At 34.0% G+C, this 24486-nt stretch overlaps 1 protein-coding gene across 1 annotated transcript; it reads right to left on the bottom strand.

Annotated features, from left to right (window-relative positions):
* Positions 1 to 5409: 5409 nt before the first annotated feature.
* Positions 5410 to 16932, bottom strand: LOC127875080 (coadhesin-like). Its single transcript, XM_052419897.1, has 12 exons — positions 16757 to 16932; positions 15828 to 15860; positions 15079 to 15158; positions 14304 to 14372; positions 13973 to 14105; positions 13143 to 13268; positions 12846 to 13016; positions 10307 to 10477; positions 7738 to 7911; positions 6515 to 6703; positions 6000 to 6123; positions 5410 to 5681 (listed from the first exon to the last, which is right to left on the bottom strand). Exons 1-12 carry the CDS (start codon positions 16779 to 16781, stop codon positions 5513 to 5515), a joined length of 1464 nt encoding a protein of 487 aa, XP_052275857.1. The 5' UTR covers positions 16782 to 16932; the 3' UTR covers positions 5410 to 5512.
* Positions 16933 to 24486: the final 7554 nt, after the last annotated feature.

Below are 24486 nucleotides of genomic sequence, written 5' to 3'. Positions count from 1 at the left end.
CAAAATAGCAGTCGCAGTGGATATTGTATAGGATATTCAAGCGCTCATCAACAATAAATTTGCATATTCATGTAAGTAACCACATGGCTATCATGCTATTAATGTTTTGGGAAAACCCATGTTACTATGTTACGGTCATCGCGTATATTAAAGTATTACCCGATTGGGTACAATTACGTTCAAACGCAACGACATGTTAAAACATGATTCATGTTTTAAACTATATGTATAATCTCTATGATGCAAATGCTGACTTCGCATTGATTGATACTTTTAACTTCAGATGCAGTACGTCATCCGGCAAAGTCAGCGACTTTGTCCCGACTTCCGGCGCTGCTGGCTTCCTGACGCTATTCCTGGTCGGCTTTACGGACCGGGCCGATATCGCCGTCTCGATTGTGTGTTCCGTACGAGTGTGTCTGTACGAGTGTGATACCAAGAACTGCACTGCGATGAGTGATAATTTTTATCTTATAGAAATACAAATTAATTGACAATTCGTGTCATGTTGAATGATTTAATTGTAGGTAAGTAGGGAAATAAATATATACATATATCGTGGTTCTATTAACGCTGAGGTACATATACTAAGATAAATACATTTTTATTGTAGCTAAATATGTAAATCTTGTAGGTAATTAAAACAAAAATCAAGGGTTGTGATGCACAAATATTCCATGCATTATAGCCTTTGTTGAAAAATGAAAATTAAGTCAAACCTTATTTGTATCTGAATAATTGTTACACACGCACACTTTAATGGAGCGTATTGATAATAAATATATAAAATTCGATGGCTGTTGAAAAACTCTTGGCATCAGACAAAAAGGGCTATGGGTACACTGAGATTTCATAACATAACATTTGTTAAAATGAATTTATATTATTGTATTCCATCAACGATTCAACATATGTGTATAACTGCACTCAATTAAGAAAAGACAACGACCTATATTTAACTTTCTTTGTCATATAAAAATTAAACACGCATTCTGACCAAGTATAAATAATGAATACAATAATGTAACGACGTACAAATGTGGTGAAAATTAACGCTTATAAAACACCCTCGTACGAAACTATTTTTTTACCGGTTCCAAAATTAGCTTTTTAATTGCCACCATCATCGTCAGCTCATTATCTACTTCCTCTGTCATAATATCTTTCAGATTACACTGTTGCACAAAGATCGGCTAGTTATTACTGCACCACTATTGTTTCACACAGTGAGACCAAATTAAGTTTTTCCTAAAAGTTTTTTTTTCAGATAATACTGTTCGACCGGATTAACTTGACATGCTGGCACCACTTTCAGATCACATTATGAGACCAAGATAAGCTCCCCCGACATCATTGATAGTTCATACTGTGTGACCAAGATGAGCTTTCCATGCCGAAAACGTTGTTGGATCACAATGTGACCGAGCTAACCTCTACCGACATCGTCGTTAGACCTTACTTCGTGACAGAGATGACCTGACCCTACCTACGTTATTGTTAGATTACACTTTGTGACCAAGATAAGATTTCCCCGCTGACATTATAAGTATGTCACACCTTATGCCCGAGAAAAGCTTTCTTTATGGACGTCATTGTAAGATCCTTCTTTGTAAAACGATATTAACTTTCCTTGTCAAAATAGTTGCTTATTCACACATTGTTTTTACAAATTCTAGCTTTTGCTACCAACAACATTTAAAGATCACTTTTTTCCGGCCTCCTTTTTAAATCACAATGTATGACCTATATAAGTTGAATTTACCGACGCCATTATTAGATAACACTTTGTGACCGCAATAATAGTCCTTGCTGACATTATTGTCAAATCACACTTTGTGAGTGAGATAAAATTCCTCTACTGATATCTTTGTTAAATCACTCTCCGTGACGCAGATTGATAGTTTTGAGCGAAATTATTTTTCCATAGCGACATAGTGGTAAGCATGTTGTGAACGATGTACATCAGGAAGAACAAAGTAAATTCTTCGATTCTAGAAATGCGAAAACGAAAGATGCAACGAAGTTTCTATCTAAACTTGCAAGTAATGAAATTCACCCAAGAAGTACTAATTCTCAGACGAACCACCAAAATGGAAACCAGTTAACATCCAATTTGTACACTGTGAGGTTTTGTCATATATTTTTTATATAGCGTATTCATTTGAGTTGATGAGGTGTTATCGTACTTTTGAAGTACGATCTAATTGACATTGAACCTCAACAACCGCTTACGGTTATCAATATGTGGATGCCCGAACGGTTTATCACAAGTTTGAATAGACACATTGTTCACGGAGATTTTGATGGTCATGATACTATGTTATGCGAAGATATTCGTGACCAGTATGAACAGAACGCACCACTACTTCACTAGATAGCATTTTATAACAAATACTTATATGGTGTTGTTTGTTATTGAAGTGATTAATTGGTGTTTGCCTATATTTTCATCGTATGTTACTATAGCTATACCATCCTTTCGTGTATGTCCGGCCGTCTATTCGTCTTTGTTTCAGTTCATTTGTCTGCAAATTGTGTTCATGCGATTACTCAAAAAGCAAATTTTAAAATAATGAAAAAAGAACAAATGAAATTATAATGAAAACATTTAGCTTCAGCTTTCCAATACGTCTGAATGTCATTACTTTCTTTGTGCATCTGTATGTGTTGTCCCGAAGCACTGAACAAACTATACAAGTACATAGTATACAACTAGATCCGGTGCTTTCTCAGAGAGTACTTAACATTCTTAAAACAATGGCATGCGTGTGAAGTACCATTACACAATAAATAAAAAACGCTCGTATTTTACTAGAGGTCAAGGGTTGGGTGACTGTTACTGGAATAAGAAAAAAACTTACTAAAGTTATAAATAAACAACTTAAAAAAATATGAAAATGATTTTACAAGAAATATGCCAAGGTGAACATTACTAAGGCTCTAACTTATTCATTCTGCGTCGCACTTTCTGGAGTAAGAATAGGGTTTCCGTATTACCATATTTGCTATCAGTTTGTAATTTGTTTTAAGGCAATTAGCTTTTGAAGATATTATAAACACATTTGCACGAGTTCAATACCATGTATGCTTCCATGTTATTACTAAATGAGGTTTTTGATTTTTTTAGAAACCGTGTGGAACCCCATTTCCCAAATAGTCGAAATATGTAGCAGTGCATATATAATTTCGAATGGTCGTTGTACCGACCAAAGTAATGTCATGCCCTAGATCGATCATTTAAACATGACGTTTTCTTTGTTTAACATGTGCATGTTCATTTTATGTTTTTAGTGTTAGTGTTTTGATACTTAATGACTATGTCACTGTTATTTAAAGTGATATTATGGGCTTTTTTCACTGTTGAATTGAGCTGAAAAGAATTAACAGGTCAAAAGAGTTAGTTCAAATGTGGTAACTGACCAATTATCTGCAACTCATTTGCCATCCAGTTGTTTATAAAAATATTTATTATATTCGATATTTTACATGACTCGCCCAGACCTCTAAGCCGAAATGATCCGTAAAACAAAATTGTGTCTTTGTGTCGTATGAACGAATCTGCACTAAAACTAAATGTAGATTCACATCGTACATCGAATCATTTCTGTCGTCTGTTGTCAAAACGAAAGTACGCTTGATATTCAAATGCACTATTTTTCTCTTTCCAGGATATTGTTTTAGTAGGTTGATGCCTCATTAACAAATATAAGTGCATATGAAGTGAAAATAAGTGAAGTTAAATAAACAACGGTTGCGGTAGACACCTATAAACATAGCATATACTGTTAGATGCCCATAATATCACTTTAATGCTTTTATTAGATGCTATATGGTAGTTTGACCTGATAACAGCCGATGTCCATCTTTTGCACTTCTTTATTATTTGTAATAACCCTTTAAAAATTTCTCATGTATTAGCATCTGTTCATATGGCCGCAATTTTGGATAACAGGATGTTTATTTCCTGATGCTGACATAAGTGAATTCTGGGTAGTTTACACTCACTAAATAATTTCCTTAAAACTCATGTAATCAACCTATATTACCTAATAAAAAGGTAAAAGTCGTCTTTATACATGATTCATTTAATTAGTTGATATGTATTTGACTATTGTTTAATGCTAATATTGTCAGAAATTTTCAACGAGTGACATTTACGGTGTCAAGAACGCTCAAATTCTTTTGTGTGCTATTGTGCGCTTTACTGAGCGTTACTTGTGCGCTTTTTGTGCTCATTTCATATGTGCGCTTTAATGTTAATATTGCAAAAAGTCGTGCATGCGCTTCTGGAGAGTATAAAAGGCAATTAAAATTTCTAATTTAAGCAAACTCTGAACGTTGATTTCCTAGGTATAAATCCTATTTTAATATGTTATTGTAAATATTTCATTCAAAATATAAACATAGACTATCAAAATTTAGGCTACACGAAAGAAGAAAGACTGAATTTGAATATTACTTCAATTCTATGATGAATTACTTATGATCTGTCTGTCTGTCTGTCTGTCTGTCTGTCTGTCTGTCTGTCTGTCTGTCTGTCTGTCTGTCTGTCTGTCTGTCTGTCTGTCTGTCTGTCTGTCTGTCTGTCTGTCTGTCTGTCTGTCTGTCTGTCTGTCTGTCTGTCTGTCTGTCTGACCGTCCGTCCGTCCGTCCGTCCGTCCGTCCATCCATCCATCCATCAAGTTGTCGATTATTTATTATAAATTAATAAATTTCGGAAATGTTATAAATCTATAATTCTTGAGATTATTTTTTCTTGTAATATTACAAGGAGCTAGGATCAAATAGTTTTATTTAGTTTTCTGTTTATCAAAGTCCATTTTGTTTCCATGTCAAGGTGAAAATATGCATTTAAAAGCGTGGTAAATAAATCTCACAGAATTAAATTAAACATCAATCACAGCTTCCACTCGGCTCGTGAAGTATATAAACACTTATAAAAATCTGTCAAAAAATGATCGGTACGGTAAACAGTAATCACTCCTTTAAACTCAGACATTATGATCAACAACAGCAGCGATATTCTGAAACTTGCGAGGTCATAATTTTCTTACTAGGGATTTTGTATGAAGGAAACTATGGATCTAAAGATATATAACGGTATAGTAAAGCTTAAAGTTAAGTAAATGTGTTTGCATTTGAGAGGCTGGGTGTAAATAAAACAAGCAACACAAATGTCTTTAAATTTTGCACCAGGTGCCTATACTAAAACAAGTATATGCAGACTTTCTATATACTTATATAAATAAAATAAATCTGGACCATTGCTTAAACCACAATAGCACTTTATTGCACATTATTAACTTAGCCTTACCCGCCTCTTAATGCCACATGACTATTTTCTATTCAATTAGCTATGTGATGTAATCATCTCAATGCTATAATAGTTGAAATTCAAAGACATGCTCGGAACAGTTCACACATTGTATTGTCTTGTGATGCATTTAAGTTATTTTGTATCATAACTACATGAATAAAGTAAACGATTTCGTTTAGTTGACCTTCATGTTAGTTATGCACAGTATACGCCAGCATCTTCCCGGTGCGCGCAGTTGTGTGTACCGACAGTATTATGGGAGCAAGCAAGCAATGACGCTTCGTTTCCGGTACAGACCACGTCATCCAATAAGATTGACATATAGCTAGGCCCTTCTAACGGGTCAATAGAACGGGCATTGGACCTGAAAACAAATACCAATGTTGATAAACCTTTAAACACATTTTGTATTGTCAAAACGTGATATTTATGTCTTCCAACATATACGACATATAAAAGTGCTCATTAGAACAACAAATGTGATAGAAGAACCTCGTTGAAACCACACACGTTAAACTTATCTACTTTCGCCTCAATTTCAAACACTTTTATGCGCGTTTATCATTTTATTTTCATACATTATCTACATGTCAGCTAGATATCTTTTCAACAATAAATTTAGGGATATTTGAACAAGAAATTATTTAAACTTCATAAAATATCAAACAATATTGCAATTTACGTTGGTAGTCCGAGCTGCCTACACACAACTCGAGCAGCATTGCTATTGGAATCAAATGAATCGTCACACACAGTTCCCCATGCCCCGTTCAAGTATACTTCAACTCGCCCATTATTCAAACGAACTGAAAGTAGTAGCTTATGAGACTTAATCAGCAAAACAAGAATTATTGGTCATTGTTACCATTAAGCAAATAAAACCGGTAAATCTATAGCAATACGTTAAAACAAATAGTGATTTTTAGGCGGCATCTTAAATTACATTTTCTTCTAACCATTTTAAATAACTATAAGCATTTGTTTAACTCTTCTTTTACATCTTTTGAAACTTACGATTCATATGTCAATCACATTAATACAAGAAAGATAAGTTGAAACTCATGTTGATGACTTAAACTAATTTTAGAGTACATATTTTTCATTAAATGATTCTAACGAATACTCTGTCAGATGTATAACTGAAATCACTCTATTCATAGTTTGCATACATACGTGAAAGTCACAACGATAACTTACTAGTGTTCTGAATGTTTGCATACTGGCATGTATTGCACGATTGTGTATCTACACTGACTCCATGACATTGCTGACCATACACAGAAGGTTTCGGGTTGGAACATTCTCGGTATCTTTGATGAATTCCACCAACACACAATATTGTGGATGGGCACGTGCTCCACGAGGACCATGCTGTCCAACCCCCATCTGTAGACATTGACGTTGATTATATGTCAATAGACAATAACTTAGGGACCAGTAGTTGAGTAATCTTATACAATAATCTATGAATTTAACGTGAATCGAAATATACGTAGACGTTGTTTTTAAAAACCATTTTCAGTGACGGAAACGCCTTTTTCCGTTTTTTTATATATAAATGTTTTGAAAAGAAAACATCGTGTTACTTGTATACTGTTAACTTATTATAAAAAGTTGGAAAACCTTATTTATTAGCAACAACGATACGTATAGATGATCTTAAAACTCATCTTTAATAACTGGGTATATCTCGCTAAAAATATCAGTTTAATGGCGTTGATAATTAACACAAGAATCTTAGCTTGTACACGATTTGTCAGAATTAAGGCATTTGTCGTTTTTCCCACTTTGTAATATATAGTCCCAATTGTGTCGATCGATCTATCAAATTTGAAATACCTCTACGTGTATATTATCGTTTAGAAATAGCTGTTGGCTTCGACGACATTCGACATACTAATGGCGTTTTGTTTTCGAACTCAATACTCCAAGAATTTTGTGTTTTAAATTGCTCTTTTATAACGGGATTGATTTTACTCAAACTTTCACACTTAAACGCTCGTAATGTGTAAATGATTGCTACAACTTTTGGTAGAATCTAGACCCTTTGTCTGGTTTTTATTCACATTGTAATATTTAGTCTTAAAATTCTGTGTTTTTAAATAGTCCAAATGCTTGGCAGATTTTTCTCCAAGCAATGAAGTCTTTTTGTCCACGTGTGCTGTGAAGGCATGAGTGTCTGTGACATATGTCATGTTAATTTTTTCATGAAATAATGTAAATCACGTTTAAACTTAAACTGTGTTCACCAACTCTAGTGTTTCCATTTTATGACCAAACAGTTAATATACACCCGTTTCTAATTTCACAATTATGTTATACACAATCTAGGGTTTATGATGTTTTATTTCCATGAATACCCGTGCTTGCATGATAACATAAACGAATAAAACAATTATATAGATAGTTCAATACATGACCTGTTTGCGGACATTGCTGAGTGTTGCATGCTCCTACGTCAACATTTGGACCATCACACTGGTGGCCATAAGCAGATGCTGGTGGATTAGTACACTGGCGACTGCGCTGATGAAACCCTCCATCGCACGAGGCTGAGCACGTGCCCCAACTTGTCCACGTGGTCCATCCACCATCTTATGCAATGAGTATAATATGTATATAGTAGAATGGTTTGTTAACCTTTTCATTTTAAACTATTTACATCTAAGAGATAACATAATTGTTTTATCAAATTTATTTGTTAAATCTATTCTCAGATTAATAAAATTGAAACAAATAAACACAATTTCTCAGATGTAAAACATAGTGTCGAATATCAAAATTATGTATTATTGCTTTACCGTAATCTGTCAATTTAAAGGAAAGCGAAATATACATATTTATCATACCGCTGCATTGATATCTGCTTGATATAAGTTTAACGTTGCATGATATATTTTTTTATATCAGTTCAACAGGAAGTTCTTATATCAGTCGATGATTGGAGGTAGGTCATATTACTCGGAATCAACTATAAAGTAATCATTTTAGTAAAATCGAATCAGATTAAACAAAACAAAAACTTTGAGACTAAGATGTAATATATTTTAAACACAAAATGCAGCACAAACAGCAAAAAACATGTTTTGCAAATATTAAGCGCAAGTGCAATGACGTCATTATTAACACATCAAACGACACAAATCATATTCTTTCCCGCTACAAATGCAACCTTTTAGCGATTTTGTCATTATTTCTTTAAATTCGGGGACGTAGAGGTATGATAAACAGAAAAGCAGGTAACTGCCTGATCTTTTTGTAATATATCAGGCTCGGAACGAATAAAATAACGGCTCGGCAAGCCTAACTGTTATATTATTCTACGCCTTGCCTGATATATTACAAAACGATCAAACAGTCCCTGTTATTCTCTATATATTAAACCTAACTATTTTCATGGGCAAATACATGTACGTCTGTTTTTCTGTGTGTGTTTATTTTATTTGGTTAATAAACATTATTATTTGGATACGATTTATATATATTCAGAAGTTGGAAAACATTTATTAGCAACAACAACACGTAAGGAATCTAATTATTGCAACGATCTGTCCACTTTTAGCGCTTTAATTACAGGGTGGATCTCGCTCACACTTCTATAGTTGTATAACCTCTATGTACAGATGATCTTAAAAGAAGAAATTCAAGCTGCGACGGCTTATTGCAGATTTAAGGCCATATGTCTGTTTTTCCAATATACAATCTATAGTCTCAACATTTTGTCTGTTTAACACATATTTAACAACTTGGTGAATCTCGCTTTATCAGTTGAATGGCGTTAATAGCTATGAAAATAATCCTGGCTTTCACAAACTGTTTCAGAGTTCTAGCATTTTGTCTTTTTTCTACTATGCAATATACATGTATAGCCCAAATTTTGTCGATTAATCTTTAAAAGTTGATATACCTCTTATGTATATATTCGTAAAGGAAGTGATGTTAGCTTCGACGAGTTTTGACATAATTATGACGATTTTTGCTGTTGTTTGGACTTTATTCTCACAAAATTGTTTGTTTTCGATTCCTCTTTTATTGAAGGGTTAATCAAGCTAAAACTTTCACAGTTAAGCGATATTTAGTGTGTTTTCAATTCATCTAAATGCCTGGCAGGTTTTTCTCAAACCAAAAAAAATCGAGTGTGCAATTATTAGCTTAATTGTTGCTTTTAGTCTTTGCGTGCACTGTAGAACATAAAACGGATTTATCTGTGCCCAAACATGTGTTGTTTAGGCATGAGTGTCTGTGACACATATCAATTTTTTTCATGAAATAATTTAAATCATCTAAACAATAAATATGGAGTTGTATTTTGAATACTCTGTTTACCAAACCAAGTGTTTTTTATCAAACAGTTAATATACACTCGAAACTTATTTCACTCAAACAGATTTATATGAATACCCCTTCTTGAACTATAACATAGAACGTATAAAATACTTTTATATAGATAGTTCAATATATGACCTGTTTGCGGACATTGCTGAGTGTTGCATGCTCCTACGTCAACATTTGGTCCATCACACTGGTGGCCATTGACAGACGCTGGGGGATTAGTGCACTGGCGACTGCGCTGATGAAACCCTCCATCGCACGTGGCTGAGCACGTGCCCCAATTTGTTCACGTGGTCCATCCACCATCTTTAGGGACGAGTATATCATGTTAATACTTATATGGTATTTTAACATTTAACTTTATAAATATGTACATCTTGATGATATTTTTATTTTACCAAATACATATAACATATAAATCAAATGGATCAGATTTAAAGTCATTATACCATAAGATAAATGAACATTATTTCACAAAACGATTTATTCACATATAACACATAAGCATGGTCGTATTTCCATATTGTTAATTATAGCCTCCTGTCCTTGGATATACGCATATATGGGTAAGCATAATGTATGAACATTTCTGGACGTTTTTGTTTCCCTTATATACACGTAGGTAAAGCACGAATAAATACTATGTGAATACTACACCTGTGCATCCTTGAAGTATACATGTTCTGTAATCCAGAGAGTCTCCAAAGCAGTGATCTCCAAACCTCGCGGGAGGTGGGCTGTCGCAATATCTGGTTCTGTGTTGTAATGCTACGCCACAGGATGCGGAACATGATCCCCAAGTAGTCCATGAACCCCAACCACCGTCGACTGTTAGAGATGTGATGTGTTGATGTTTGGGTAATTCAGAACAAAGACAAGCATTCGAAAATATCAGTGATTAAAAATTTAATTTAACCAAAATTAACTTCCATTTGAGTGTCGGTAAAGGATGTACACATTCAAATAAAAACGGCAACTTTTTATAGATCTCAATTTTGTTGCCTCAAAGGCAAAACATACACAAACGGTTTTAAAAGGAATAGTTTTAATACCCACTAGGCGGGCGCAATAACCAAATATCAACAGTATTACATTAGTGCATAACTAAATCTCCATGTTCCATTGTTTACGCTTCTCCCGAATCAATGTTATTTTATTAATCACTTTAAATGGTAGATACGGTATACGCACTACTTTATAGATTATATTGTAAATGATTACAGTACTTAGAATTGATATGAGGGTTTAATGTCCCGTTAAAGCATCGCTTTTACATGAATGATCAAAGTTCCCTTTACCGTATGTGTCCAAGATAAAAAATTCCAAACTTCCGGACAATTTAGGGATGGACAATCTAGCTTTGGAGAAATTTATCAAATAACCACTAATCAAAAGGAAAATTGAGCTCTTTTGAAATAGACGCTGCTTTTGAATGGACCATGAAGGACAATTTACTGGAATATACATTTACTGCACACAATGTCTGTCTTTTTACTTTTGTAAACAGTAATATATACAAGTAAAATGCTTGTATTCAGTTTGTTTAATTTGTTGTTACGTAGTTAAAGGTATTATCGAAACTGCCTTGTTAAAGGGACATGTTCACAATTAGGTAAATTTGACAAAATTGAATAATATGTGTTTGCTTTGCAGTTATGTATTCTGCGAGGAAACAATAAAACTATGATCTTAAATATCCATTGTATGCATTTTATGACGATTTAAAAACCTGATAATTATAAAGCGTTACAAAAGCGAAACGATTTAATAATTTGGAGAGTTCTGTTTTTATCGTTATATTTTATAGCAAAACGTTGATTTTGTATATGAACTACATAATATAATTCGTACTGTAACATCACGGACAGCGCTTGACTTTTACTCCAGGGTCAGTGGCTCGAGCCCACCTGAGAATACTTTTTATCCCCACGCTTTTCGGAGAAAAAGTGGGGATTATGTGGTTAACTCCGCCGTCTGTCCGTTCGTCCGTCCGTCCTGACCACCATCTCCTCCTACACTATTAGCACTAGAACATTGAAACTTACACACATGGTAGCTATGAGCATATGTGCGACGGTGCAAAATTTATGGGGGTTGGGATGGGGCCGGGTCAGAGATTTTCCTGCGACCGCGATTCGAAAAAGGCTCATAACTACTGTGTCCCTTCAGATATTGCTTTCATATTTGGTATGCATGTGTATCTGGACAACACCTTTCCATGCGCATAAAATTTTTGACCCCTGTGACCTTGACCTTGAACTTGAGGTCAGCGTTTAGGTTTCGAAATATGCGACCACAATTCAAAAGAGGCTCATACCTATTGTGTCCCTTCAGATATTGCTTTGATATATGGTACGCATGTTATTCTGGACAACACCTTTCCATGCGCATGGAATTTTTGAACTTGGGGTCCGCGTTCAGGTTTCGGAATCTGCGACCGCGATTCAAAAAAAGCTCATAACGTCTGTGTCCCTTCAGATATTGCTTTGATATTTGGTACGCATGTGTATCTGGACAAGACCTTTCCATGTGCATACAAGTTTTGACCACTGTTACCTTGACTTTGAACTTAGGGTCCGCGTTTAGATTTTGAAATCTATTATGTGGTTATCTCCGCCGTCTGTATGTCCGTCCGTCCGTCTGTCCTGGCCACTGTCTCCTCCTACACTATTTGCACTAGAACCTTGAAACGTACACACATGGTAGCTATGAGCATATGTGCGACAATGCACTATTTGGAATTTTGATCTGACCCCTGGGTCAAAAGTTAAGGAGATTGGGGTGGGGCCGGGTCAGAGATTGTTACTCATTTTTTTAATGTTATTTTACATTTACTTCTTCATTTCTACACCAATTTACTTCAATTTGATACTGAACATCTCTTATGACAATACAGTCAATCTCAACTATGCATGGCCCCATTACCAACCATGGGGCGCCCCTGGGTCAAACATGCGGCATGTGGATACGCGTCGGCCTCTGCCACGCCATTTCTAGTTTTAATTTTAATTTTATTTTTGTTAATACTTAAGCTTTTTAGATCTTATGTTAACATTGATACATTTAAAGCATTTACTGTCAAATATCCCGTTAATGTGAAACTGAACTCAATGCGATAAAGTAATAGGTGAACATTTTATAATAACGTTATCATAAACAAACCTCCACCCTTATGACTAACAATATTGGTATTTACCAGGACAAGAGTCTCTCACACAAGACGTGTAGTCCGTGGAAGGCCCTTGACAGTTTTTACCATGGCTTGCTGGCGCGGGATTGGTACACGTTCTGGTCCTCATCTGTGTCGTGCTACCACACGTAATTGTACAAGATGACCAACTTGACCAGTCAGCCCAGTTACCGTTAGCTGTTGATGTTATATGAAGTTGATTTGTACAAAACAAATACAGAATGATGAGTAAGAATATAAAATTAAAATTAGCAATTTTAATTTGATTGTAACGTAATGTTATATGTTTAAGTGAAAACTTACTAAAATTGCACAGGTTACAGAATCTGGGACAAATCATCGCAGCATGCTCGTAGTTTCCAGCACAGACGTTGAAAAGGGAACTCATTTTAGCACAGTCAACAGTCTCATCGTCAACACAAGCGGAAGCTAAAAAAAGGTGTTTGTTAACTGGTGTGTATTTTGTATTATTCATTTGCTTAATTGAAGTGTATTTCACGACATGTATTTATAATTGCCTGTTTCGAATTCAGTTGTGTTTATTTGATCATAACAGCAGACTTAACCTCTGAGATGTGATAATTTAACGTAAATGGGTCTTAATACTTCGTTTAATTAACTTCAAGAATGACACAAGTTCGAACTGTTAGCCTTTAAATAAGTATGACATATTACAAAGATCTTATTTATCCTTTCTCAATAGAAAATGAAACCGGTTAATCGTAGTAAAATACGTGAACTAGTTGTGATATACTTTTCGATACGTTTAATGAAGACAGTGAGTGGGTGCTTGAACAACTAAGTGTTTGAGTTATTGAGTGAGTGAGAAGGTGAAGCAGAAAGGGATTCAGGCAATACATTCTGTAATTCAGCATGTTTACAATTAAGTTAATTAAGTAGTAAAGTATTTATTAATAACGTGATCTGTGTATAAATACGCTTTGAAGAGCTCTTTATATACTAATACTTATCATTATAACAATTAACAGTCAAAGACTCGTTAAATGAATTATTATTTCTGTATTGAAATGCACACACTATATATGCATATAAATGCGCGAAACGGTGGGAAATTAACAATTATCGGAACTTCAAAGTACTTTCTTTGGGAAAATGACAAACTACATATTTACGTAAATTGTGAGAGCACAGTTGGTCGTTGCATCTATCGGTTGAACAGCATTCTGAACAGTTGGACGACGTTTGTCTGAGTTGTATCAGAGATCGTCCTATGAGACTTGAAATACTTCCGGGGTCGACACACATCTTTAAAGAAGTGATTAAAACTTATTATGATTTAACTAAAAATTACTTTACCGGTACTGAACATTCAATGAATAGTTTGTATTATCGACGTTTACAGTTCAATTAGATCGACATGTCAAATAAAGCAGATACAAACTATGCATATAAAGCTGCAAATACAATTAAAGGCAGTTTTGTGTAAGAATGAAGCTGTCTTACTGCATGGTCCACACAGCCCACATCCATGACGTTACCGGATGCATCAGCCCTCATGCGATGATAGCAGGCCTAATAGGACAAAGATTTAAATTTTTGCGTCAGTTAAGACAGACACATTGTATACATGTATACATGTATAAATTCGAGTATATATGTTATTAAAATGTATTAGTAGTCATCGTTTCGCAAAGTCACACGTTTTGTTAATGTATTTAATCCCAAATAAACTTGAACATGATGAGAGAGCGTTTAATCAAATAAGTAAACATTGCAATCGCGGAAAAGGCTGCTAAACTTTTTTTCTTCATGGATGCGTAAGCGTTTAAAAAAATAACACGCATTCACAAACATGGTTACTGTTGACGTTGTGTTTGAGTATGCATCAGTATTAAGTCTTGGTTCATTCTTATTAAAGCAAAACATTCGAGACGTTGATTGCATTCGAGAATCAGAATGAAATGAATGACATTTCAAATATTTGTTCCATTTGTCAGGAAAAGGTAAATGACGTATAGTATATGCCTTAACGTTAAATGTAATACAAACAACCCTTTTAATTCAGTAATTATGCGTTTATTTCTTTTCAAGCAAACATACAAAACTATCCATATTGTTTGAAACTCACCATTAAATTGAAAATATTTAATAAGAATTTGCTGCAATCAATGTCTTCATACTTACTCAAGTTAACTATATTGCAACTATTATTTTCGAGAAACAAGTAAAAGAAGCTTATTCAGTTTGTAATTCGTATCAACACAGAAATAAAACCTGCCTGATTTGCTCCACATGTTGTTATGTTTCTGCACGTTGTTATGTCGTGGATGCCATCGCAACTGTAGCACTCCAGAGAATCTTTTTTAACACATACATATAATGGTTCCCTTAATGTAATGATCATTTTAAAAAAGTTAAAATCGGTAGATCTAAACATTAAATTAAGTTCAAACAATTACGCGATATTTGTCAATACTGTTTGTTAATTATAAAAAATAGCATACGACATTATTTTAACATCAACATTTTCTATTATATTATCTACTTGGATGTCTTCTCCTGCACCTTGTTCGTTAACTGCGCAATATTATGAATGGATATAACCTTTTTTCTATACAAATTCCGAGACAGGACGTAACGTATTTAAATTATGGACGCAGGAAAAGTAACACATTTTTTTCTTATGCTGCTCAATCTATTAGATTTTCATATTACCCTAAGATTTGGTCTTCAATTCACCGAGTATGTTAACATTTATTTTCATCAACAAATGATCATAATTAATACAAACGAACAACCCGAATAAAATATAATGGATTGTCCTTTAGTCAAATTATTTTTTACAAAACTTCAGTAAAAAGGCGGGTAAATACACAATCAAAATACCATTCTTTGTTATTATTTTTATTCTACGTTGTGCATATAAGATGAGGTTAGGTCAAACCAGAACACATTTCACATGATGCCATAAAATTAAAATACAATATACACCGTCTGCCTAGACATACGTTTAAGAAATAAAAATACCACTGCCGCTCACAAGCAGAAACAGAAGGGCTGCTGTCAAAACGAAAACAACAAAATCATTATTATCCTTCGTTGAAAAAAACACATGAATATTATGTCGAACGAATTACTTTGCTTCAGACACAATTTATGCATATGCCATTAATTACTCACAAGAGCTACGAAATACAGCTCCTTAAATAGTCATTATCAATATGAAGTTTCCATAAATAGTTCACTTTATAAACGTCGTGTGTGTGTTTTTGTCCATTTTGAAAGAAACCGATAAATTCTACATTTTGTGTCCAAATAAGTAGACTATTCAAAATTATGTTATTTTTTTTCCGGAAAAAAAGTTTTTTATTATTAAGTTGCTTTGATACGATTGTTTTCGAGTGTAATCGCTGGCTGCCTACGTTTTGTAGACAACACCATTGTTTTTATATAAATTTCTATAAAAATGCATCATGCTTTCCACACGCGCAGTCGCGCCATTTTATATTTTTGAACACTGTCAAATTCAAATCGCGAAGGTCTTTAAACGTCTTCGTTTTTTACAGAATATCATCTTGATACAGTTGACACAGTAATAACACAATTATGTGTTCACATTTTTACCCGGTTTAAACCCAGACTGCTTTCGATTGACCGTTTTCAAGACGATGACTCCACATTTTAATTCACTGTATCATGTTTTATGTTTAGCGCATGTATGTTATTTCCATGGATTGATAGATAGTAGCAAAAATATCTAAATTAATAAGGTTTATGTAGTTTAACAAAAATTTCATACTTTATAAAACATCTCAATAAAATATTGTGTGTCACTCTCTATAATTGTAAAGGCTCATTTTTCTAATGCTATACTTATTTCTAAACGAGTAATACCTGAACATGGGGTTGATCATAAATATTAATTTTATTGAGAACAATTAATATATTTGTTTTACCTAGTTCTAGAACATGTCGTTCCATGTTTTCATTCCTCTAAGCGTAAACAATTAATGCGATGTGCAAAGCAAGCCCAATTTAAATGATTTGCTTTGAAGCTTTGACAGTTTTTCTAGTCGGTACTAGATTGTGCGTGTCATATCTAAGCCACGTTAATAACCTTTGCTCCGTGGAAATATTCCATCTGTGTCAATTACTTAACATGGCTGTGTTCTATTTTATGATTGCATCGTTGTCGTATGTGGCACGTTTAATGCTTCTCAATATTAACATATAGATAAATATTCATTTTATATAAAAACTGAAATATTTTAAATATATTGAACTCATTGCGATTATAACTCTTACATCAACCGCACATCTTACATTAAAGCAACTTTTAAATCAACGTAAATGCTGCGGAATTATATTTGTACAACGTTAATGATACGCAGAGTGTAAAACATTCTTATCAGTAGCATAAGACATGATTATAATATTTCAGTGCGTTCTGACGATAATTAAAATTAAATATAAACACTAGCTAGCAAAAGATACACACCTATTTTCGTAACGATCGTTTGCTATAGAAGCGGTATTTTAGAATTATTTAGAGCAGAAATACAACATGACTCACTGGTAGAATAAAAATTCTCAGTTCAAATAAAATGTGTGCTTACTAACGTCTGCCCTACAACGATAACATTACTTCTCAATAATGGATTCGCATAATTTAATTGATAACGATTGCACTTCATTGTTTTTCTGCTACTTTTTCATTCGCGTCATTGATTATACAATATAATGTATAATAACAACCCGATTTTTCCTCAGATTTTTTTTTTACCCTACTGAAGCTCCTTGAACGAGACGCACTAGGTTTTATTACGTTTTGACGTCAGCGAGCGTGCAAGCAATCATCGCTATCTAGTACACATAATCTCAATCGTAAATTATCCAAGTGCTTCTGGCTTATTTAACGTTTAGCCTATCGGTATATCCTTGTTAACGCCTTAAGTCTGCATTAAGAAAACAATACACACGATATGTTGCTTTCAAACCTGATCAAGCATTTAGAATGATAATTCGTATTCTTTACTTTAAGTTTCTTGATATTAAGATATAAACTAAAATTGTAAACTCATAAAAATTGTTTTGATAAAACAAGACCAAAACATTATAAAACGAGGAACTGCAAAAAATCAGATATTTCATATTTAATCGGATTGTAATTGTTGTATTGAAGATAGATATAAATATATTTAATAATTGCCATCTTCTTTATTATGCAAACGCGTTTAAGTAGTGTTTAGGCTATTTGAAGTTTGGTGATACCTTTTAAGATGTTACATTATGTATACCCAAACATAAGATAAAGCTACATGATAAGGATGGCAAGCGCATGATTTGTACTTGGTCATCGATGGATTATGATAGTTGTATCGTTGTAACCGAAAACCTGTGAGGGGCGTACTGTTGAATTATGTTAAAGTAATACTGCTTTAGATAGCATGCCTTGCAATGGAAAATAAACATAAACACTTAAAAGTTCGAGATATATTACACGAGAAAACAAACAAGTTACAAACCGAACTCCGTCATTAGAAGCTAATTTGAATATCATTTCCCATAAGTTTTAACTTTATACGTAAAACGGGAAACTTATCGACATGAAACTAATTATTTGGTTCAAGGAACGAACGTGATTCTACAATACATTCAACGCATAAACATGTAGAATATCTCACTAGATATAATAAAAGCAATGACTATGGTGTTGCCTAAAATTCGCAAAGATAATTATTACTAATACTAATTATGGGAGAGTATGCAATGTTTGAATTTGAGCTAAAGTTGCGTAATTCTTTCCTATATCAATAGACCAGAACTGGAGTTTACAAAATACATGTGAAACTTACATTACGGTTTGTGAAAAGAAAGTCTTTAATCATATTGTTTCTCATGAATTCATGATAAACGATTTTGATATCGGGACATGGTCAGTTTCGTCTTGAGTGGAATCATTTTAAAGGACCATGATACACTGTTTTAAAGAAAATATAAAACGTCTGGACTATAGAACTATAGAATTTACTATGAGAGTGTAGAAGTTTTATTATCATTTTAGAAATATGTTCAATTAAAATAAATCCACGGCATATTGCCAGTTTTGAACTCATGGGCATCATTTTTATCAAAATAACAGCGGGAAGCATAAGGGTTTTATATTAAATATTAAATATCTGAGCCATGCAGTTCCAATTAAGAATTTAACAAGCTCTAAACTATTTCATGTATATTAACTAGATGACCAATTTGCCGCGGACAGTAAAGACACTAACGTCATTATCGGAAGTTTCTTGTAAAACACAAAAAAAACTTTAGCATCTTTAGAGATAATGTTTGAGGCGATAATTTGAGAAATCGTTGAAGGTGACTACTACAAAATATTGTAATAAGTAAACTCCAGATACAGTTTAAAATATTTGTACCCTCATAGTTTTATACAATACATGAATAAAATCAAACAAAACATATTTCAATTAATAAAGCTGGGATGATCGCATTGTAACGGTCAATGCAAGACAATGCAATGCACAACATGTCATAATTATGCCAAGTATAATAGCTCTCAACCTAAACTTGCGATTTCAGAAGAGAAGAATTGTCCAGTTCTTACACTTTTTCTGATCAACGCATTACCTAAATATGCAGCAGAACATATTAAGGCCTTGGAAAGATGTACACACATGTAATCATTTCTGTGCAGTTCGGTGAAAATCAATATCTTTGAATAGAAATGTTTACTCATGACTAAGGATGTATGCCACACCAACAAGGGAACATAAAGGCTGCTTACGAGAACATTGCGCTCATGCGAGCTTATGATAAGAAAAAAAGGCTCCATCATCCATGTTTTTCATGCTCAAACCCAGTTTCGCTTCCAAGTTTTTACGAAAGAAGATCTAGCTGTAATGGAATGCGTATGCTTTACCATTCAACAATGTTTTAGTTGTTGTGTATTTTAATTTATCGAGGAATGCTATTTGTTAGCTCATTCAAAACTATCCAATAGTGTAAATACATACTATTTATATAAAGTATTCTGTTCGGGTAATGTAATTTATATAATTCCCCATCAAGTGTAGGTATTTGACCAAGATAGCCTACATTAGTTTATGACAATTGTTATGCTTCGACTTGAGCTCACTCGCTGCAACCATGATAAAATAACCTTCCGCTGATAACGTTATAATAACGCCAATTTGTTATTAACTGTATAACAGTAACTTTAAAAGATTGTTGTAATCTGCTTTTATCATAAATAAACAAGGATATAATATGAAACAAGAGTTTAAAGACACATTCAATCAGGAAGCTAACTATAAAGGGGGTGCTCGTATGGAACAATACGGGAATAGAAGAAAATACGCGCACATGAAGGATAATAAGTAAAGCAAAACCAAATGAACACAAATATAATTGTTACAACAATTTGGAATTCCGTTTTTGTAAGCAGGATCATGCAAACAACCGTTTCGGCTAAAAACGAAAACGCGTTTAATACCTTAAAGTTAATAAAATCGGTCAAGTTTTATTTGTTTATTTCATTGGTAGCCGAATTCCCTTTACGTTCTAGATTCGTTCGTCTCCCAGATAGCGGAGATAATGAACTTCTAAGTATACTTAGGTAACTTTAACTAAACATGGCAGGGAATGACGCCGCCGACCTAAATTTCATGGCTTCTGCAGGTACATGTGGTCATGCACACCACAAGTCACATGGTCACCTTAAAGGGATCTTTTCACGCTTTGATAAATTGACAAAATTGAAAAAAGTTGTTTCAGATTCGTAAGTTTTCGTTTTAGTTATGATATTTGTGAGGAAACAGTAATAATGAACATTAACCATGCTCTAATATAGCCATTATATGCATCTTTTGACGATTTTAAAACCTAAAAATTAGAAAGCGTTGCAACGCGAAACGATTGAATAATTTGGAGAGTTCTGTTTTTGTCGTTAAATTTTGTGAAACTACGAAGATTGCTTATATAAGGTATAAAATACGTCGACAATGTGTACTCGGCGGAATAGCTCAGTAGGCTAAAGCGTTTTTACTTCAGGACTCTGGCAGGACTCCAGGGGTCACTGGTTCGAAACCTGCTCCGGGCAATGTTCTTTTCCTTTTTTAAATTTTTTCTTGATTTTTTACTGGAGCTTTTACGATCCAATGTTTACATTTATCAATATAAAGCATTTAATGAATAAGGTAAAAAAATGCCAAAATCTGTGAAAAGGCCCCTTTAAAGAAAATTAACGAAGTGCGTGATCAGGAGGAATCAAATTGCAGCAAAATGAGATGTACAGTAAAAAGTCTTGCTACTCCTCATAAAATTCGTTAATTAAGACATTTTTGTCACGTTTAGACTGTTGTAGATAAACAAACACAGTTAGCGTTTTTCCTCTTAAAATCGTGTCGAACAACCAACAAACGATCAGAAAATGTTAAGCTATGGAAAAGCAATTGATGCAAGACATTGGACATTTTGTAAATGGCTAGTTGCTTGCAAGTTTGAATGTAATTGATGATGATGATGATGATGATGATGATGATGATGATGATGATGATGATGATGATGATGATGATGATGATGATGATGATGATGATGATGATGATGATGATGATGATGATGATGATGATGATGATGATGATGATGAAGATGATGATTATGATGATGATGATGATGATGATGATGATGATGATGATGATGATGATGATGATGATGATGATGATGATGATGATGATGATGATGATGATGATGATGATGATGATGATGATGATGATGATGATGTCTCTGTCTTTGTTTAATTTCGCACAATAATGCATACTCTTCAAAAGCAAAGCTTTTACAGTAATTGCTGTTTTAATAAGAGTCAAAATACATATGCATGCATTATATATTTTAATAAAAATTATACATTTGTATATATTAAACGATTGTCGGGTTAGGTTCTGGTTCAACCAACTGTTTATGATTTCATTTCGAAATATACGTGCTTATTATGTACCAAGCCACTTGCACCATCTGGCCTACATGAACTATGATGAACTACGAGACAAAGAAAATGTTACGAAATTCACTGATAAAAGAAAGACAAGGTATTGAACGTCACGAACTGTAAACACACATTCACTCTTTTTAGACTCTTTTCCCGGGAGCCCGTATGTAAGGTCATACAGTTGTAGGTGTGGTCTTGCAGGTTTGTCACGGCTTTAAAGTAACATACAAACTCACAATCAACGAATATTTCGCAAAATATTTCGTAAAATAAATGTAACCATAAAAAATCAGTGTTCCTTATAGCAATAGCAAAAGCTAGATGTGTTATGGTAATATAGATTTAGCGAGATACAAATTGCTCGTTTTTATTGTTTTGTGCCACAATATATTACATTTTAATTTTCTGCAACGATATCTATTCATAAGACACACGAACACTAACAGGAACATGAACATAAATTATGTTAAAAATATTGTCCCACAAACAACAAATCATTTTAAATCTATGTCACAAGACCACATCTATCGTTGAAATGTTAGCTATTGCTATAAGGAACATCGAATTTTATTCGAAATATAAGTTGATTTTGAGTGTTCATGTGCTTATAAAGTTTCTTTTGCAGTGCTACACAAGTAAATTATCAAGTAAATTATTTTTGGCCTAGTAGTCAATTCTTTTAGGAGTTACACGTGCTCTACATAAGATACACTTTCACGTGCACATTGCTACCTCGCATAATGGACATCGTATAATAAATATTTTAACAAGAAACAGCGAACTTGCTGGTTGCTTTTATCTTTTTTTAAACTAAAACTATTTTTTTATTTTTAGAAAAAAATTAGTCGATAATAACACAGCGTTGTTTTTGACAGTGGTCCAAAAATAAACCGGTATTGAGAAAAAATCCGCTTGTTAGATACTTTCTTTACGTCCGTAATCGACAAAACAATATTCACTTAAATCCATTTTGTTGAAAACAGTAATACATAAATCGTCTTGATACCGCGATATAAAACATTTACAGTGAGAAATGGTACCTGATGTATATTATACAAAATATTTTATTAATACCAATAATGGAACATCGACATTCTTTTTATAAGAGCTTTGGTATAAGAGTGTAGCGCGAGACCGGCCGACTTCCTGAGGCCGCCATCGAGCGCTATGTGCGCGGCCCCACAATGCCGTTGCGCCTTCCGAAGCCCTCGAAAGGCCAATTACAAAATGAAATTTGATACAATGATTTTCCTCAGGTTGCCTGCCTTTTGATTAGAAAATTAAAAAGTGATCAAGTCGCCACGAATATATACAGTGCGACAAACAGGGGACCGTTGCCTTCAATGGAGCTTTAGCTATTCGTCACACCAAGGCCCTAGATGAAACGTCCACCACTTAGTACGACATCCGTGGATACCAACCCTCCGAAGACCCTCCAAACTTGCAGCAGAAACTCTGCAGCCCGGGCACCACCGTTTGAAGACAACGTAATTGCCCAAATGCTCCAGAGAAATGTTCTTCAGAGTACCGCACCCTTTCTTCAGATGTTGTCCTGCTCGCATCCGCAGGAGAAGTGACCAACTTGCCTTTATATAATGGCGATCCGAGCGCCACCTAGCCGACGGAAAGACACGATCTGGAAACCACCGACGTTACCGAACTACCGAAGCTTACCTCTTGCCCTCAAAACTCAACAGAGATTACATAATATCAGTTCCTCCTCCACTGGCTTAGAAACAAGCCGAATATATATGCAGGATTTTATTTACACACATTCCAAAAATATCAAATGCTCTAGACATTCTTAATAAATTATTTCCAATACGAAAACAGAACTTACTGAGTTATTTAAATTAACATCTCAATATTGTTTACTTGGCAAATGTAAAACTAATTAACATGTAACCGTGATGAAACGTGAATCATCTCATTCGAACCCAAATCTTTTCGTCACAAGAGGAGCGGGGATACCTATAAAGTATTTCGTATCATATCACGTATTTATCTAGTCAATAGTCTCGTCTAATACTATAATCTGAATAATTGAACAGTTATAAACATATACACTAAATGTCATCTGAGGTCATTAAATACACCTTCATACGATGGTTTAAAACACCAATTGTGGACACAAACATACGTGACACTGAAAAAACTGTAAAGACTGCTATGGTAAAACTACATGAAGTGGTCGTGGTCTTTGTTGCTCTAGTTTTGGTTTAAATTATTTTGTTTTTAGAATGAAGCCGTTTTATTTGATTTGTAACAGTTACAAATCCGGACTTCAAAGATAAGATAAGCATAGAACGAAATAAAAAAATCTTTTAAGAAAAGCACAGCGCGTACACAGACACGTACTTGATAGAAATTCTGTTAAGTAATACTACAAAATAGTGCATGTATAAAATGTTTGTTGTGCGTTGTTTCATATGACATCCAATACTGTGAAACGACAAATAAGTTTTCGATAATTATATTTCACTTGAACGTGACTGGTAACAGGAAGTTCGAACATTGAGTCGGATCAAATAACACTGATAAGTGTAAGACTTAATAAGTCTAATACAAACGGCCATTATAGATGACATTGATTTGCGTTTATATAAGTAAATGCTCATTAACCTTATTGTTTAACGACGCATGTTATTTCGACAGTGATTATTAATAACCAAACGATAAACGAACACA

This window comes from Dreissena polymorpha, chromosome 3 (assembly GCF_020536995.1).
Source record: "Dreissena polymorpha isolate Duluth1 chromosome 3, UMN_Dpol_1.0, whole genome shotgun sequence".
In the NCBI taxonomy this organism is placed as follows: Eukaryota; Metazoa; Mollusca; class Bivalvia; order Myida; family Dreissenidae; genus Dreissena; species Dreissena polymorpha.
This window is presented reverse-complemented; position numbering and strand designations above follow the sequence as displayed.